Genomic DNA, 20,031 nt, shown 5'->3' on the forward strand with positions numbered 1-20,031 from the left:
TCCGCTAGGGGATAAACTGAGGCGGTGGACCGTCGGAAGTATCAGGGCTCAGAGGGAAAAGCTTTCTGCGGCTCACCTGGGATCAGCCTAACCGCGCCGCTCCCATTTTACACGCAGTTCGCAGGGCCCGTTCCACAGCTGACCTCAGGTCAGCATATAAATATATTGTGATGTCCTCACAGCAGGCTCGTGTCCCAGCTGCCACAATTAGGTCCCCGCCTGACCTAACCAGGCAGGGGAAAAAGCCAGGCGGGCTTAAATCTGCTGATGCCAACACCTGTAGGTGTGAGAGCGCTAAGTTCTGAGCAGAACTTTCCAGCACAAATTCAGGAGCCAGCAGGCAGAGATATGCCTTGACAGCACTACAGAATTATGTAAAGATCCAGTTCAAGGGCCTGCAGCTGCAGCGCAGGCAAAGGAAACACAAAAAGTGCTGTGAAAGTGTTTGATTTGTAGACTGGAGGTCTTGGGAAACTTGAAATGGCCAGCCTGGTGCAAACCCAGAGAAGTCAGACTGTTTAAAAGGCAATTTTGCGAGACGGTGTTTCCACCAGCGACTTAAGAGGGGGAGAGGAACAGAAGGCTGAACTACCCCCCGGGGCCAAAAATTGTCCACCCACCTTAGCTGATGACAACCGGAGATCTCAAGCGACTGGAATTTGTCGAGAGGATTAGTCACAAGCGACTACGAAAGTGCCAAACCCAGGGGGACACTTCAAACTGCAGAAATAATGAGCGGAGTGAAAATAGTGTGCGGAGGACCTGTATCTAAGGCTGCTGAACACTTGGTTTTGTTTTGGGCTTTACCATGTGACAGTTGCCCGGGGCTTCTTTAAAAAGTCATTATGATACATTATCTTGTTTGAGTTTCCTTTGTGTTATTTTTTTTTTTTTTTGCAAAGCCAGGTGACGGGACGAAATGCAACAGTTTACATTAAAAGGGAAATGCATATTCCGAGATTCGCTCTTTATATATCAACAAGTCTGACAGATAAATATGGAAAAACACAGCCATCGAAGAGCGTGACATTAAATGCAATTAAATGCAAATAGCTACCTGGTTAAGAAGCCACCAAATAAATCTGTACCAGTAAGCACCCCTTTGAACAAATTAAAATGCAGAGGAAGGGACTTCTAAATAGAGGGAAATGTAGCTTATTGGGACAAAAAAATTGATGTTTTTTTTTTTTAGAGGTTTACATGGATCTGAGAAGAAGGGGTTTGCTAAATTCCTTCCTAACCAGGCACTCAGTTAACCTCATGGCCAGTGACCTTTCAGACACTACTAGGCTCATCAGAGCTCAAAAGCTTTCCATCTGTCACGTCGAGTTCAGAAGGGGAGGATGCTGGTGTGAGTCGAGCAAAAGAAGATATCACTTAACGGGACAAAAGTGATAAGACATTGTTATGCAGGAACTGGTCTATGGGGTTATGGACCCAATATCAAAAATTTATGGTAATTGAAACCACAGAATCTTTGGAAATGCAGTAAATTTGATTCAGTATCAAAAGGTCACGCTATTCAATTTACACTCAATGCTGAGTATAATATGGAGAATACACCTGAAAGCAAATGATCTTATCAGCATCCAGACCTCAGCACTTACAGACTACATAAAAGCTATTTGCTGATTACTAAATAAACGCATTACCTTTTACCTTGACATTTTTTGTTCTGGGTAGGATGCTACTGGAGGCCGGCACTCCGAGGCCGTGACTTTGTAAAAGGGATTACTTGACTAGATTTCATAGACCTTCTAATTGCATTTTTTTCGGACTGCAGGGCTCATTCCTTGCAGTAAATGCAGCGGACTTCTTTTCGTAAAAAAAGGCCGGCCCCGTTTGTACAGGACCACAGATATTTGTATTTTTTCAGAAGCTGGGAATGAAATGATGAATGGAACGGTGCAGTGGAGTAGTCCTCTTCAGCATCAAACAAAGAAAGGAGGATTACATATGAAGGGGAGAAACCACACCACTGCCTCGCTCCCTCCATTTCAATTAGTTTACCCACTTTGAAAAGGAAGATTGCTAGTGTGATAATAAAATGGCAAGTTTCAGAGGTGGGATGCACTGAACTTTTCCATACGAGTAATTCTTATACATTGTACAAAATTCCCATGGCGTATACTTTTGAATTCAATTAGTGTCCTCTTTGAATAAAATATGTTACTGCCCACATAACCTCCTAAAAAGGCAGTGTTAATAACACTTATTAACATTCCTGAAACTCTTTTTTTTTTATTTTTTTATATATCAGAAAGCTTCAGGCAGGTGTTATAACGCTGATAGGCGCTTCAAAATCCACCATACTGTATTAGATTACAGTATGGTAGGTCTCTTACAGTACACAAAATATAGACATGTATCCATTTTTGATCAATTTATTTTCATGCAATTTATTTTAATGTACTGTATGACTATATGTAATTATTTCAAGGTGTATGTAGGTATACCCGATTAGATTGTAGGTAGAATTTTTATCTTTGTTTGAAACAGTCACCAGCTGGGCCATTGGGAGGTTGCAAATTGCAAAGCAAAGGCATAAAGTAATGGAAAATTCATCATCACAATTGAACTTGAGTTCTATGGCAAAAAAAAAATCCAGTTTGACAAAGCAGCTATTAGAGTAGCATTCTATCACTAAAAAAGCCTACAAAATAGAGAAAGGAAATGCAAAATAGGAGCAGCCAAATAAAAATAAATCCCGAGCATGGCAAAGTAGAAGTAATAAAAATATGAAGCATTCTGGGTAATACTTTGAAGACTGAGCAGTTTGCTCATAAGGCTGAGAATAGTCATTAATTTATTTATCTTTACCCCCACCAAGATAGTGACTCAGTATAACAGTGTCCGCACCCCTGATCAATATCCTTTATTGTTGAGGGAAGAGGTGGATCACCTGAGACTGATACCACATCACGCCTCATCATGGATTTAAATCTGTTTTGCATGCAAGCAGGATGCAGCCGTGGTTTTACACTGGTTGCATAAGGACAAAGCTTTCTTGGAATCCTCCATTTTAATTCCCACCCATCAAGAAACCAAAAGCAGCGATGCTCTGTCCACTTCTGCCTTCTCGTAGGAAGGAAACAATCAGATGGCAGAGCTTATTGGCTTAGCTTGTCCAGCCAGGTTAAAGAGAAGTAGCCCTGAAAGGCTTTTAAAGCAGATTAGTCCCGGACTAAAAATAGCCAGCGCAGGAGAAAAGGCACTACTATGGCTGGCCATTCAACGCATGTAAACACCACAATCTGATCTTTTTATACAGCGTGACAGCTCCGAGCGCAGCTCCAGGGTGTGCTAGTGTCTGAGCTCCGGGAGGAAATTGCCGGAAGAGGTGCCTTTCCCAACAAGCCAAAACAGACCCCTGCACCACACCCCCCAGCAGCCAGCACCATAGAAGGAAGGGGAGTTCCTCACCTGTAAAAGGTTCAACATTCACTCACTCCCAGCCTAATAAAGGCAGAAGCATGTTTATCAAAAGGACATCCCCAGCGTGAGAGTCCCCCACCGCACTGAAATGGATCCTGGATCAGGGGTCATATATTTGATCCTAAATGTAGAGGGCAGCCTCAAACATAACATCTGACTCTCCTGTTTCAGCTCTCTGCTCCCATTTCAATAGAAAGAACGGTGTGCCTCTGTGATAGAACTGAAGGCACTCACTACTCATCATTCTGACACACACACACACACACCTGCACATAAACAGACACACACACGCATACAGACAGACAGACACCTCACATACACACAGACATATAGAAACTCAAACCCCCCTGCCCCCCCACACACACACACACTCACACCACACCAAAAACGCATCCCCTGCTCTCCCTTGGAGTCCTGGCGCGAGCGGAGGGGAGAGGCTGTGGATTTGGCAGACGGGCGATGTCTCCAATATGATGTGGATAATGCAGCACATGCCTCGGCTCAGGTGGGCGTGATTACAAAGTACTGCGCCTCTAATCCTTGGCTCATTGAGAATCAGCAGCTTTCCACTTCAGGGACAGGCTGAAGAAAGCTAGCCAAGCAACTACCAGAAGATGTTAACTTGCTCTTTTCCAAACATGCCCTAGGGGGACCGTTTGCCGGCTGCAAGTGCTCTTTTTTTTTAACCACCTCCCCCACCCCGCTCTTCTTCTTCTTTTTAAAACCGAGTCTGCAAGTGAATACATTTGTTTATGCCTCCTGGATTTTAAACTTTCTAAAGCACTGTTTAAACAGGACAGACTGCCCTGCATGAGCCAGAGAACATGCAGGAGAGCACTGGAGTGTTTCAAAGAAATGCAGTGAAGGCCCTTGCCAAGGAACAGAATTGACAGCCACTTGATGATAACACTGGGACTAGCTGCAGGACGCTTTATTGCGGTGTCTGAATATTAACACAGTTTTGTGTTTTGTTAGAGAGATTACTTATAAATAATATAATCTGATGACGCTGTGTAAATATATGCACTCACAAAGGCATGGCAATGAACAGCAATGTTTTTTAATGGTTCAAGAAAAAAAAGAAAAAAGAAAAAAGATCTACAGCACGGTATGATAATTCAACCGCCCTAGCCGAACTGGTACATCTACTGGTGGCGTACTTTGAAATGTCAGCATAAATTTGCAAAATAAACACGAGCAGTCAGCATTGGTAGATGTTATCGGGGAACACAAAACACATTTGATCACATGTTCAGGGTAAAAAGCAAAGACTAATCGATCTATAGTTCCATTACATTATGCTGAATGAGTACGCATCACATCTGCAGGGTAAATTATAAAATATGCCACTGCAGGATGCTTTTCCGAACAGTGTGCACCCCCACAAGCCTCAGTCCCTTCAATAACTAATCATCCAGAACATCATCACATCCCTACTCACATAAAAAGCTATATCATATACATTACGCTGTAAATGCCATAAACCCAAGCATCTCTTTCAATGATGTCTTAGTCTTCCCTTAATCTATCAATGGAGTCTATTGCATTTATGCCATGGTTTCTATGCTTAAAATCCTTTAATGAAACAAGCAGGCATGGCTTTTATTACCAACTTGTTAATGCATATGTGTATGTGTGTGCGCGTGTGTCTGTGAGTGCATTCCCAACTGTGTACCATTTTGTTTATCTCATTATGAAGCCATTTTGTAGATTACTTTTCATTGAGCAAACAATTGTAGGAGCAGATTAATGATGCAGTGGTATTCTTTGAATTCCATTCCTTCTGTCCTCTGCAAAATGGTTTCATGAAATGGTCGTATTTTCAAAAAAAAAAAAAAAAAAAAAAAACTGGGTAAAATCCTTGAATACAAAAGCAGCTCGGTTATATGGAGCTAAGTCTCCCTTTCCTCTAATGGTATGCTAATGAGAGACAATTTCCTTGGAACACAAGCCACAAACCGTGAATGTCTGTCAAAAAAAAAAGTGAAATATGGAGTGATCGCCTAAGGGGGGGGGGGGGGGTACAGGCAGTGAACTGTTCTCCTGAAAGAAGAGAGAGGGGCGGCCCTCAGACCCAGCCCACGAGCCCACGAGCCCACGAGCCATCCACAGTCCGGCATGTTCTCTGACATGTCTCACGGTGCTTTTGTTTTCCTTCGCAGAGCCCCTTGTGAGTGTCTCAGATGTCAGCCCTTTTAATCACTTTCCTCTTAATGGCAAAACAACCTGTTCTCCCTTTCTTCTTTTTTAGCAACCGAATCAACCTCCTTACGCCCGACCTGCCAGCAAAAAGCTGTCCTTTCATGCACTCCTTCCTTTCTCATTTGTGCTACTATGGAATACAAAGACAGCTGGGCTTTAGCTTTCTTTTTTTTAGTGTTTTTTTTCCCCCCTTTGCAAAGAAAGGATTTCACGTGTCGCTAACCACATCAAAATAACAAACAAACTCCCAAAGAAGGATCACAGCTTTATTTACCCTTCTGGGGGTTCTATGATTCGGACCAGAAAGCATCTTGTTCCTCCGTAATGTCTTAACGGGAAACGCTGTCTGTTCCTCCGCCCTCCCTCCGGCAAGCGGGACCCGGCGTGACAGCTGGATTTGGGCTCCCAGGCGCTCCCCCTCGAGCGCTACACCCCGCACGCTACCTCCCGCCACCACCTCTAGACTCCATTTTAGCGAACAGATAGGACTGATAAATCATGCTGAACTGGCACTGAAGGGCATCAGCCATCTAGTCACACAATCCCAGGCCTTTCTGCTTCCCCCTGATCATATCTGCCTCATCTGCTTGCCCAGGGCCACTTGTATTTTTTGGCGAGGGGAGAGAAAGCGTGGGGAGGGAGGAGGGGCAGGGGAGGGGGGGTGATTTGATGAGAAAGTGAAATAACAGGGAGCAGAGTGCAGACCTAAACACCATGAAGAGCACAGATTTCCTGGGCCTCCATTAACCAGAGCACCACAGCAGCCTTGGCAGAACACGGTTGATATTTTCCACCGGGAGACAGCACAAAGTTATGCCAACTTGTTTTAAACAAGAGGTGATCACTCATTAGTGCCTATAACCTGTGACTGGGTGTTTCAGCGACCCCTGGAGGCCAATGCTGGAAATGCACAGAAGGACAACTATTGTTTATGTTCAGCCACAAATGCACTGAAAATGATTAATGTTTGTATACGTTTGTTACCATGTGCCACCCTAACAAAATATTCAACTCACTCATACAATGTATCTTTATTGATATATTTTGTATGGTTACTGAAGTGGAATAAGTAGCCAAACAAAGATGAATTAAAGGCACAGTTTATGCTCTGAATTTAGGGTATACATAGAAAAAAATCAGCATGCCATCTCACCAGTGTTAATTGCCTGGTAAATTGAATGTGCAGTAAAACTATTTTAAACTGAAAATATACAATGTAAATAAATGAGAAAGTTTTGAATATCAGTAAGTAGGAGCTCTGGGATGACAGTAACAATGAAACTCAAACTAATGATGTACAGTCATCGCGCAAGCAAAAAAAAAACAAGCATTTCTGTTGCAGACTAAACATGCATTGACCCCTGTAAGTTTGGACCCATTTTCAAAATTTAATCCCAGAGAACTGATATACAGATCCCGAAAGAGCCTTAATTATGTTTCAGCCACCTGTATAACCAGAGAAATACGTTCACTGCACAAAGAACCAAACTTAAAAGGGGAATAAGTTTGTGCTTAGATTTTTTTACAACCAAAACAATCACCTCAAGAAACCTAACAGCATCACTAAATGGCCCATAAAAATAGATGAAGATTTGAAACGTTTGCTGACAATATTTCCTCGCGTGGGCATGGATGATGCTACTAACTGCGGGTTGAGTTCTCTTCAAGCGCCACAGTGCTAATGGTGGTTGTAGTTTTTTTAAGTCCGTGTTTCTGTCCAGACCTCAAGTGGACTGCATGACATTCAGGCAGCAGACCCTGGGCACTGAACTGCTGGTCAGCCACTACTGTCAGTCAGAAAATGGCCACAGGGCATGTGGGTGGAAAATAATCTCTCAATTGCAATCAGAAACACTTATACAGCAAACAATGTGTGCAAATGATGATTAAGTTAATTAGACATGCTATTATTAAACCCCAGGACCCTACTGTCATAGGAAAACAAACAATTTTAACACTCCTTGAGTGGTTGAAACCCTAAGCCTATTTTTGACAAGGAACGGCAATGAAGAACTTTCTCTAATACTGGGCTTAACTGCTGATCTGCTTCATTTAATGGACTTTGTTGTTTGAAATGTGACAGAATCACAGGTGCAACAAGTACTCCGACCCTTTGGCGATATTTCACAATATGGCCTATAATCAAGGGCATGTCAACTTAATTGTACAGTTCCCTCTGTGCCTATACTGATAACTGCACTTGATTCCGGTGAATGGCTTTAGATTTTGGAAGCTGCTGTCAGCGAAGGGGACTATGGGCAAAAGTCAAAGGTTGGCCTCATATCACTCTGCTTTATCTCTGGCAGAAATATTTTTCCCTTTGTACTTCTGGAGATAAAAAGAACCTGTTTGTAAACTCCTGCAATATGGATGTTATACGAGGCCGTTTTTTTAATCAACCACCTAGTAATTATTTATAAATACCGCATATATTGGTACTCTAATATTTATTACCCCTTTACCATAGATAGACTATGAGTCAGGAGAAAAATTTCCATTGAAGTTTCCTTGGTTTAACTAGTATTTATTTCCAAAGCTTGATGAAAAAAGCAAAACTACAAAAATAATCTTGCAAAAAAATAAAATAATAAATAAACAAATATAATAAAAACACAATTTTATACACGGTATGCAAAGATATAAAAGTTATCTTACCTCAAACAGGTTTGATGCTTCATTGCCATACTGATTGGAAATGATTTCTGATTGGTCACTGTACCACTTGAGTCCACCCAGAAAACTATCTGCATCCAGGTCACTGACATCTAATTCTGATAGGTCAAGTTCTGGAAGGTCAGGGCAGAGAGGCTGGTCTTCACCAACCAAGGCAGCACACTGTAGGGATAGAGACAGAGAAGGTGGTGTTAAAATACCACGATTAAACCATCACAATGAGAGATGCAATAGGTTTGGGAGCCATTTAATGCAATTACTCCATGAGGAAAAAGAAAATTGATCAGCATTTGGATATTTTTGCACAACATCCCTAACCTCATATCTATGCACTAGCAGACAGACAGACAGACAGACAGACACATCACTTTCATCTTTGTTTATTTCCATTAATGCTTATTTCATCAAGTCTCTCTGGCTCCCCTTTGCCAAAGACACGTAGTTGACTTGTTGCTTTTCCACCTAAGATTTATTTCATAAGTACATTTTAACAGTAATGATCTATTGCACATTCAGATACTCCACTAATTCGTTATGCAAATTTTTGCAGCAGCCCCATTCTTCAGCGATATTGCAACTTGGGGGCCTGTCTGACGTGCTGATTGGCTGCATGCTCTCAGTCACATTCTTTGACAGTGGCAAGACTCACCCCCTGACCAGCCAAAGTCTACACAACCGCTGCCATTGAAAATTACCTTTCGTTTTCTCCCCACTTTTTTCTGTTATTCTCTGCTTTCCTTATGGTGCCGGACTCCACATTGCTAAATGCTGCCTGTTGACGTTTCATTTTCCCTGCCTGTGTTTGTGTCTGTCTGTCCAACAGCTGCTCTACTGCTCTCACGATGCAAATCACTGGCTTCATCTAACTGCATTTGAGGGATCCGTGAATTTCAAAGCTGCCAGCCTGACTGGGATGTAAACTTTATGACACAATGCTGACAGAAACACTCTCAATGCAAACAAGTTCCTGGAACAGTTCTATAAACCCACATTACTTATTCAGCTGCCAAGATGTTACAAATGTTAATTGCTTTAGCAGCTATGCTTGCAGCAAGGTTACTTTGTTAGTTTTAACATTTTTATCTGAAACATATATTCCACATTTCCAGGCACAATGGCAGTTTAAAGGCAAACAGAGGCATTTAGCTAAAATGAGCAAAATAGGCGTAATATAAATAGCAGGAGCTCGTTAATGACTCAGTCATTACAACCTGACAGAGTATCTCTCCAGAACCTGAATGTATAAGGATAGCTCTACTGAACCACATACTTAGTAAAAAGATGACTTCACACATCACATGTGATAAATTATTTTGGGTACCACAATTCCAGGCACAAAGCCAACTGTGCACAATTCAAGAGGTGCACTTAGGCCAGAGGTGTCCAATCTTATCCGAAAAGGGCCGGTGTGGGTGCAGGTTTTTGTTTTAGCCCAGCACTGAGGCACCTGATTGTACTTATCAAGGTCTTGATTGAAGACTATGATTCGTAATTAGTTGAATCAGACAAAAAAAACCTGCACCCACACCAGCCCTTTTAGAATAAGATTGGACACCCCTGAATTAAACAGTGGACTTGCACAGCATACAGCACTTTTGCTGGGACAAGAGAAAATCAGCGTGGTACGTGATGATGTTAAAGTGCCGAAGCAACATACTGTAGTAAACAGGAAACTAAGAAGCACTGCTACAAGCAACTGAGGAAATGTAAAATGCAGCAGTCATCACACCCCTATAATGGTCTCTCACAGCATTTTTTTGTTGACAGTACTTGGAATGGCTAAAATTCAGAGTTTTCTTTTTGGGTCATTTGATCGTTTGATTATCCAATGGAAGGCTAAGGCCCCCGATCCACACAGAGATGAACCGCAAGTTCAACTCAGGGCAACAAGGAGTGATACACCACGCCAAGTGGGTGGGGAAAAAAGGACCAGCACACACGTCACAGTTGATCCGCACTCTGATTGCACTCTTGCATTGACAGCGTGTATTTACTACTAAATAAATAAATAAATCCCACCATAGGCTGTGACAAGATACATAACATCATTGCATATGTCCATCTACACAAAGCTGTTTTCTTTGACACACACACACACACACACACATATATATATATTTTTAATCAGGATGATTTCATAAATTTCTCTCAAAAGGCACATTTCTATTAAATCTTCTACTCCCTTTCCCAGGATGTAAATGAAAGTGTGTGGCTAGACAGGCAAAAATAGTGGGCACTGCATTTGAGATCCAAACTGATTTATACCTAGAGAACACATAAAACCACCTGCTACTACATCTATATTGATATGATTAAAATTACGGAGCTATGAAGCAATTTCTGCATTGTTTGGGACTTTGGTAATCACTGTGATTTAGTTTTTTTTTCTCTGGGACGCCATTTAAAAATGGACATTTCAACAAAACACTAAAAGACCTCTGGAGAGCGGCTTCTAGAACAGCAGGATATTGCTCAACATTTAAGTGTCCTACCAATGTGAAGACACCAAAGCAGTATTGTATACATATATAAAATGTGCATAGTCAAAAATAAAAACTGTTTTCCGATAAACGTGACTTAAGACGACTCAGGCATGAAATTCTAGAAATACTTTCAGATCAACCGAGAAAATTTTAGCGCTTGTAGTCCATAAAGCATTGTCCGAGCCCGTGCAAAACCTACACTAAAATACACCAATCTATCCTGCATCAACATCATGACAGCTAGGACTATAAATATCATAGTCTCAGAAATTGAATTTGGATTACATTCGCAGGCGAAGCAATACCGACAGAAATATGAAAGCACAAGCCGTTATATCCCCATCGACCACCTACTTGGTTCAAAAAGCGCTGATCTTAAGGAAGCTGGCCATTTACATGGAACGAATCGGCCCAGGGAAGTGTTGTAGAGATGATGCATTGCAATCTATTTTTAAACTGACAGGACTTCGTACAGAAGAGCGTTCAGCTTCGTCTTTGTACCTTTCTATTATTCCAAAATTTCCGGTTAACTCGTTTAATTTAGCGTGCAGCTATAATCGCGGATTCTGCATGGATTAAAACTAAACAATAAACTTCAACGAGGCAAACATCAAACACAGCTCTATAGTTTACATTGTCAGCAGAAATGCAGACCGCGTAAACAGTGGACATTTTAATTTAGTCATAACAGGCTTAATGTCTCAATTTCACCGTTTTACAGTTACCCACCCAAAAAGGTTTGCACAGACGTTCTGAGTCGCTGACGGGTACCTTAAAAGATGCGCTTCCGATACTGTATTACACTGTTTTTGGAGACCTGCATTTCTCCGTGCGCCGTCCGTTTAATAGTCTTATTAGATCTGAATAAGAAACTGATCATACGGCAGATAGTCGCAGGGTGAGACAAAAGTTGCGCTGTACAGGTATAGACTAATAAATAATTCCAACATTCTGCTACCGCCAGTGTCAAAGGAATTATACTTTGCGATCACCTACAAGTCCCACCAGTTTACAACGAATAAAGACTCGGAACGATTTCCAAATGCATGTGAACACACTTTTCAATTGCACGACATCGTACAGTCACAGCCGAAAACCTCGCATGATGTAGCCTACTAGATAGGCTACAGCATCACTGTAATTTCTAAGACAGGGAGTTTACCGTGCCAGAACAAAGTAAATAACAGAAATAATATCTACAATAAAGGGAATATACTTTTCCCACTTCCTTATATTCTTTTGCTTTATATCCCCCCGTATTCCCTGTGAGCAAACAGCACAAACAACAAAACCCCCGTTTCTCCTTATGCTATTAGATGTTAAGGATGGCCCAGGTTCCCCGAATTGTTCCGACGCCCAACGACAGTTGATGATGAGTTCATTTCGATAGCTTACCTCGAATTCTCGCCACACAGAATCCTGATTACACCTGTCCCACGCCATTCAGCCACTGAATGACGCACAAAAATAAAAATCAAGCAAAAGAAATCCACTGGCTCTTCAGCTGTTTTCACTCAGGGAACTGCCCCCTTACTGAGAATGAACTGAGGGCACCTGTCTTACAACTGCTTGCCATCACATGACAAAGCTATTAAAAGTAGGCAGGGGAGTGACTCCCTCCAGTCCCCCTCCCCACAACTCGCGAATGACGTACTGTCAAGCAGGCGGGGTTTGGCAAACGCATAGTAAATCTTTTCAACTATTAAATCTCCCAATCCTTGGAAACGTATAGAAATTAAAGACATGTCAGACGCTATATACGTATATTATAACACGGTTATGAAAAAGTTAACAAAATAAATAAAGGCTAACTGGTTGTATTTTAACAACGATACAAGTGTATAGCAAAAACAGATACCGAATCGCAGCGAGAGGAATTATGTACGAAGCGAAACATTGCTATAGCTAGTCTATTTGAGCTTGCATTTTCGCTTGCGAACGTCTGCTCAGAGCCCCACTGCATAACATAATATAGGAAGCTACATTTAACGAAATAAAATCACTTCCTATAGAAATAATCTGTTGTCAGTGTGTGCAAACAATATGCATACGACTTTTCGGAAGCGTAGCCTATTTGTGGCGAAATGTGTATTTCAGCCACCGCATATGCTAAGACTGAATCGTTGCGATAAAGCGGATTTAACACATAGGAATATGTCTGGAAGGGAACGGTATCCTCCTCGTGCATCTTTATGAGAGCGCGTTTGGAAACACCGCCTGCTCTCCCAGCGTCGCTGGTGCGTGTAGTTTACGCACGAAATGCCATCACTGCTGTAAAGATTTAAGGAAGTCTTCGATTATTTCCAGTGTCATGTACTATAATTATCCTATAGTTTCCTATAGGGAGGTATTGGTATTGAATACAAAGCATTTAGTTTACATAGGCTACTAAATATTACATGGCCGGTCTAACACGGTGGTAGTTAATTTTTTTATTTGGGAATGAATTTGCCTAAGTACAGTAAGTACATTTTTTAGAGTTCGCGAGTTATTTCACTGTTAAGTTTCAAAGCTAATATTTCTAGTAGGCATGTTGGAATGAACGCTTCCATTCGATGACGCAAAACGGTCATATTAACCCTATCGTTATGTCAACGCTTAGGCTACTTCGTGTTTTAAAACAAACTGCTCTCTTTTGGTTTGATTTATTTCGGACCGGTACTTAAAGACATCAGGCAGCACATGTCAAAGTGTATAGTGTCAACAAAGCGTGTATACAAAATACAGCCACAGCAAACAAAAACAAAAGGTTCGTGTGGACACTGAAAACTTCAGGTCAGCTGCCTAGCCATCAGGCGCACAACATCTGTTCTTTACAGCATGCGAGGATCCCATTAATATCGACACAGTTCAGCTTACCACCAACATAATTTTAAAGATCTAAACGTTTATGGTTATCCATAACCTCCATAAGCACAAATAATTTGTTTCCACAAACTTCAGTAATTTAACATGAATACGAGACCACAATCTCATTTCTTGATTTATCACTTTTCTGAAAAAACAAACAAACAAAAACAAAATCGTGAAATTACTGGATGAATCACATATCTTTAACATTCGCAGTGAAATGACTAATGGTTGAATAGGGTAACATTAGTTTGTGCGTATCGCTTTCGTAGCGTAATTAATTTCAAGGGGTTGAATGACAGGGCTGGTTATTAGAATGGCTGTACAACATATCTTACATTTTGTTATAGTGGACTGTATTCCGTCTATTAAATTCATGTCAGCATGTGTTCAGCAACAGCCTTCTAAAATTAGCAGCCACATACCTATAATTGTACAGAAATTCGTATAAGGATAACAGATCTACTAAATGGGATTTGTACTGTACACATTAAAGGGATATCTGCTTATTACCTTTGCGACAAGCATCTATCTGTCAGTACATCTATGTATCTGTCTCCCTACATGCGAGCAATGATGCTAACATTATGCCTAGAAGCCAGACCTTATCTAAACGACTGAAGGCAGGCAGGTGGTATGAAATGCCCTCGTGCTGTTTTCATGAGGCGGGTGGACCACTGCCTCAGTTGTTGGAGGAGGAGCTGTAAAACGACATCAAATCTGATCTGCTGTACCTCTCAAAGCACGCGTAAATATAACCTAACGGGTAGCCCGCTTATACAACAGGGATCTGCGGCACAATATGGCACACTGAAATTGCTTCGTGATACATTCCACCCCAAAACCCAATGACTCATACTGAAGCCTGACTAGAACCGAATATTAGAGAAAAAAGTTTTTAAGATAAAATACTATTCGCATTCATGGATGATATATTATACACTTACTGTAAAAGTGTTTATTAGCATGAAACGCATCTATCTGAATCTGGTTTTAAGGTAAATAACAAAAATCTTACCCCGGAATTTGATCGCATCTGTTTCCACATTCATACGCACAGTTGACCTCAGGCCAGTGTTTCAAGCTGTCCCGATAAAGGTACCCCGACATCAAATGATGTACACAGACTCTGGATCAGAGAGTTACGAAGCAGTGCTTTCTCCTATCTGCTTGGCCAGACTTGCTTAGTGTGATAACTTCCATTAATGTGTAGCTACAACTTTGAACATGCCAGATATGGGGAATCAGAAGATTGCATCTCTGTTCTGAGTGCCCAACATGATCCCAAAGCCCGAATTCCCAAGACTGCTTAGGGAACAGCTACAGGTGAAATCTAATGTCAATCTTATAAATTATTATGAATGCTCACTGTATGTTTCAGCCTAACTAATCTATTTTTAAGCACAATGAACATGAATATTAGGCTTCTGGCAAGAAATGTTCTCTTGTTGTTGCAAATCCATCTTTCACTCACACCATCTGATCTGGTTACTGGCACACATTTAAAATCAGAAATACATTATAGTTTTTCCAGTTGGCTGTACTGTACCATATACTGTGTAATGCTATTTAAGTGCAGACAATCAAAAGTGTGGTATTCTATTTACAAAGACAGTTTCCAACTATTACAGCGGATATTCACAAAGAGCTTTATGCATTTATAAGAGAATAAAGGAACACAAATTTGGTGAGAGCAGGAAGTGGAACATGGCACCGTGGCACTTCCATAAATAGCCACAAGATGAAGACTTCCTTTTGTGATGTGGCTATTTGCAGAGCTATCTTTCCAAGCACCCACTCCAGGATTTACCCTGCTCTGGTTAATTTATCCTTCAGTATGTATATTGCCCCTTTATGACTATGAAGAGGCCAAAACAGTTTCCTTTTGACAATGACCACTATTAATGGAAGTGATACTATTGTCCTGTATCAATGTTAAAAGCAAAAAGTGGCCAAAAAAAAAGCAAATATGAGCAAAGATAGCACAATAATAAGCATTTTATGTCAATATCAAGCCTGTCTTTTAAAGAAATTGGAGAAAGAAACATTTGATACAAACATCAAGAGGAGACACTAGTTTACTGAAAAAGAACATATATATATATATATATATATATATATATATATATATATATATATATATATATATATACATATATATATATGGTGCATGATGCATGGAGAACGCACTGGGCGAATGTCTTGTGTGTGGGCACAAAATCCTTTGTTATCCAGTGTACTCAATAGTGTGGTTTCAGGTCCAAAGGAAGAGAATCTCATAGCCAGGAGTCCAGCGCACATATTAACAGAAATGACACAATGAGGTTCGGAGTGTGTGAGGACTGAGCCTTGAAATTGAAAATAACATCAGCCCTGCGCTCAGCCATGTAGCCCAGGAGGGGTCCAACACAGCGGGGCCCGTTCCCTTATTTTCGAATCGAGCGTTGCAACAGGCGAGGGCCCCAACAGACAATAATATCATGGTTGTACAACAAAACAAGTTCAGCCTCCCTTTGCTCCTCCTCTCCAAAGGCAGTGTTTTTGACTGGTATTAAGGCTCTTTAAAAACACCGTACTCTCATGAAAGATTTATCAGAGAGGAGTGGTTTCGGGAGAACAAAACTACGATGACTGAATGGCGGTGTGGGCAGCAGGCAGTGCAGCCTCGCTACAGTAAAGAGCTATCATAAGCTGACATTGGAGACAATGTTTTCTTTTGTGTGTCTATGTGCACAATTGGAGCAGCTTAGAGCCACTGATTGTGAACCAGAGGCACAGAACTGAAGAGTTCAGTGACTAAAACATCATACCTTCTCCAGTCCACCATTTCCAGAATCGCTGTTTCTATTCTGATCCACCCGCGCTAAATTTGGACAGGAAATTGAATAATCGTCTTCCACGGCTGTCGTAGTTACTGCATTCACAGAATAAAACACTGAACCTGATGCCATGAGAATGTGGTTGCATGTCATAACAAACTACAAAGTGCTAATGTTGCCTGCTTCCCCACGAATGTAGACTGGTTTAGAAAAGTAGAGAAAAAGAACTAGAGGGAAGTAGCAAGGGTGCTTTGAAGCAGGCAGTAGATGAAGATACACAACCCTGTACAACACAATAGCTCAGTATTAGTTAACATGCTTGTCAAGACATTTGTCATGGTTCAATAAAAATATGAGAGGAGAATGTGCCAGAATAGAACATTGTATTAAATAAGATAAATAAAAGGTGCATCATCCATAACCCTAACTGTAATTCAAGCCAAATAAACAAGCACACATTCTATGCATTTTTTAAAATGGTTTTTGAATAGGCTCACTACTTATGTAGCCTCAGCAGTATCTAGCTACCAGACAAAAATGAGGTCAGCTGCTGTGCTGTGTGTCTGCTGTTTTTCCAAAGCTATACCTAAAACCATGTGCTGCAACATATACAGTAAGCTCCATAATGCTTGGGACAAAGACATATTTTTCTTTATTTGGCTCTGTAATCCACAATTTTAGATTTGTATTCAAATGTTCACATGTGGTTAAAGTGCACATTCTCAGCTGTGCACAAAGGGGATTTTTTTAATGAACTTCAGTTTCACCATGTAGAACCCTTTGCATACAATGACTCTTTGAAGTCTGTGACCCATAGATATCAGGTTCTTTGGTGATGTTCTGCCAGGCCTATATTGCAGCCATCTTCAGCTCCTGCTTGTTTTGGGGACTACTTGCCTAAAGTGTTCTCTTCAGAATATGAAAAACAATGTTCAACTGGATTCAGATCAGGTGAATGACTTGGCCAGTGAAGATTTTTTTTCAGCTGTTGGCTTTGAAAAACTCCTTTGTTGCTTTTAGCAGTATGTTTGGGATCTTTGTCTTTCTGTAGGATGAAGTGCTGTTCAATGAGTTTGGAGGCAATTGTCTGAGCAGATAAGATGCTTCTGTACACCTCAGAATTCATTCGTCTGCTGCTATCAGCAGTTACATCATCATTGAAGACAAGTGAGCCAGTACCTGTGGCAGCCATACATGCCCAAACCATAACAACCCCCCACCACCATGTTTCACAGATTTTGACAGGTGCTTTGGATCTTGGTCAGTTCCTTTTGCTCTCCACACTTTTCTCTTGCCATCACTGCTCTTGCTATGTATAAAAAGTGCTGTCATTTTTAACCAAAGTGTATACAAATATTCTGAAATAGATGCTGAGAATGTGCACTTCAACCACATGTGAATTGTTTGATTACAAATGTAAAATTGCGGTGTCCAGAGTCAAATCAAGGAAAAAAGGTTTTTCCCCAAATGTTATGGAGCTTATTATACGTATATTATTCTCTGAGAATTATGCCTGGCTCCTTCTAAGTTGAAAAATTGTATTGCTGCATTGTGGCCAAAAATTCCAGACAGCCGTCTAATTATTCGGAGGAAAAAATGCTTTATTTCCCCAGTCTGCGTAAGGTGTTACCACAATGAAAATCCTTACGCTGTCATAAAAATCATTGTATCATCACCTTTTTTTCCCTTGCAGAAAGCATTTCTTTTCATTACCCTAAAACAAGGGTGTACCGCTGGGGCAAGCTGGAAAAGGAGCAGGGACTACCAGGGAAGAGATGACGCATTCAAATGCCATCTTTCACAGAGGTGTCCCACTGTCAGCGAGCTAAATTCACCTCAACTGCAGGGGGCCAGGAGGATGAAGAAATTGAGGGAAAAGGGTAAGAGGTAGAGGGAGGCAGAGAGAGAGAGGGAGCAAAAGAGACAGGGAGAGAGAGAGAGAGAGAGAGAGAGAGAGAGAGCAGATCACCACCCTTCTCAGCTCACCCCTTGAATAAAGTGGAGATGACAGACTGCTTCACCACCCCCATCTCTCATCTTCAGATAACTCAAGGCGCACACCAACTGTAGGGCAGCCCTCAGTGGGCCTGAGTCAGCCTTTCATTGGCCCAAAACAAGCCCGTCAGGCTCTGTCGCTATCAAGAAGCTAATCTAAATACATGGAACAGCAGCTATTATTACATCCCACAGAGCCCCCCCCCCCACCCATCCTCATGGTCTTCCCACTCACGCTTATGCTTACATATATACGCATACATTTAAAGGAAAGCCTCTTTGTCCTTTGCACTGTTATTCATACTCAACATGACTATTACATTTTTAGACTATTAACTCTTCAGCAGTGAATCAGCCCGTAATGAATTGACCAAATGTTTGCTGGGTTGTGGTATTATTTGGGGGGCATAGGCGCTGAGGCCAAATAAAGTCAGCCATTACAAATAATGCAAAAAAAAGAATATTTACATGCTGTGTGTCACTGTTTCCACACTCGCCTCCCCGTCCAGACGGTGTGCCCTTTTATTAGGGCTGTTTACCACGGAGTCATTCTGCATGACAATTTTGTGGTCTGCCTCCGTCTGCTTCCCAGGGCGGCGGTTTGCATGTTTCCCATGGTTTACCTCACGGCGCGCAAAAAAAACCCGCCTAAGCAATAATTACCCCTGGCTCTCCCCACACCGAGCCGCGCGACGCCGCGCCAGCCCGGCGTTCACGCGGACGGCGGCGGGAAGATGCACGGCCGTCGCGTTGATTACGATATCAAAGCCGCCTCCTTCCCCGGCCCCCCTGTTCCGGCTGCGGAGCCGCAATCAGCGGCGGGTGTCGCCCGCCCCTCTCCCTCTCCCTCTCCCTCTCCCGCTCCCGCTCGCCGTGACCGTTGGAATCCTCGTCAGCGCGGTAAACAGGATTAATCAGCACTGGCTACAAGCACTCTCATCCTGATGATGAGTGTAATTAAGGAGTAATTGGCAAATCATCTGTACATGAGGAAAAATGACAAGGTTGCCGGAGACCTGTGCGCGGGGGCCTCCTGTTCCTCCGGCGTCGCCCCGCCGCCACATCGCTCAGAGGGGGGCGAGGCCTGTCGTGCCGAGCCGGACGCAGTCAGGTGGGCTTTTTTGGGACGAAAGCAGAAAGAAAGGGAGGAGGCCAGTAGTGATTTTTGTTTGGGAGATGGAGTGCTGAAACAATGTACGCTGACTACGGTGGTCCAGTTTGGAGTGCCTGTGGAGGGCTCTGAGGGAGAGGGTCGTAAGAACACAAGAGCAGTGGAAGGTTTTTAGCAGAAAGAGAGCTACAGGCCATTCAGCCCATCTAAGGTTTTCCTTTCCGTTTATGTTACTCAAGCAAGCAGCCATTGCTGAATATAAGCGAACGAGCAAAGACTTTGGGCGTGTCACCAAGAACAGCTTCGACTCGCTAGCGCTACCAGGAGATTACTCAGTATTCCGGGCGATTCCGAAATCGAATCTGACTTTTATTTTGTCGCGTACATATGAAAAGAACAGCTCCTTTCACTGAAGTTATAATGGACTGGTGCTCGTTGCAAATGGAGGAAACTTTCCAGGGAG

General features: G+C 42.0%; 1 protein-coding gene across 6 annotated transcripts in view; it reads right to left on the reverse strand.

The window, feature by feature from the left end:
• ppargc1a (peroxisome proliferator-activated receptor gamma, coactivator 1 alpha) overlaps nucleotides 1-20,031 on the reverse strand; it is a 236,078-nt gene that overhangs the window by 25,481 nt on the left and 190,566 nt on the right. For 4 of the 6 annotated variants that reach the window (XM_035426528.1, XM_035426525.1, XM_035426524.1 and 1 more), the window contains exon 2: nucleotides 8,293-8,472. In XM_035426528.1, the coding sequence (XP_035282419.1) occupies nucleotides 8,293-8,472 (180 nt within the window). Of the gene's footprint in view, nucleotides 1-8,292; nucleotides 8,473-12,188; nucleotides 12,433-20,031 lie in introns of those variants that run through there. The other 2 variants (XM_035426527.1, XM_035426526.1) reach the window with 1 other exon arrangement.

Source organism: Anguilla anguilla, chromosome 7, assembly GCF_013347855.1.
Source record: "Anguilla anguilla isolate fAngAng1 chromosome 7, fAngAng1.pri, whole genome shotgun sequence".
Taxonomy (NCBI): Eukaryota; Metazoa; Chordata; class Actinopteri; order Anguilliformes; family Anguillidae; genus Anguilla; species Anguilla anguilla.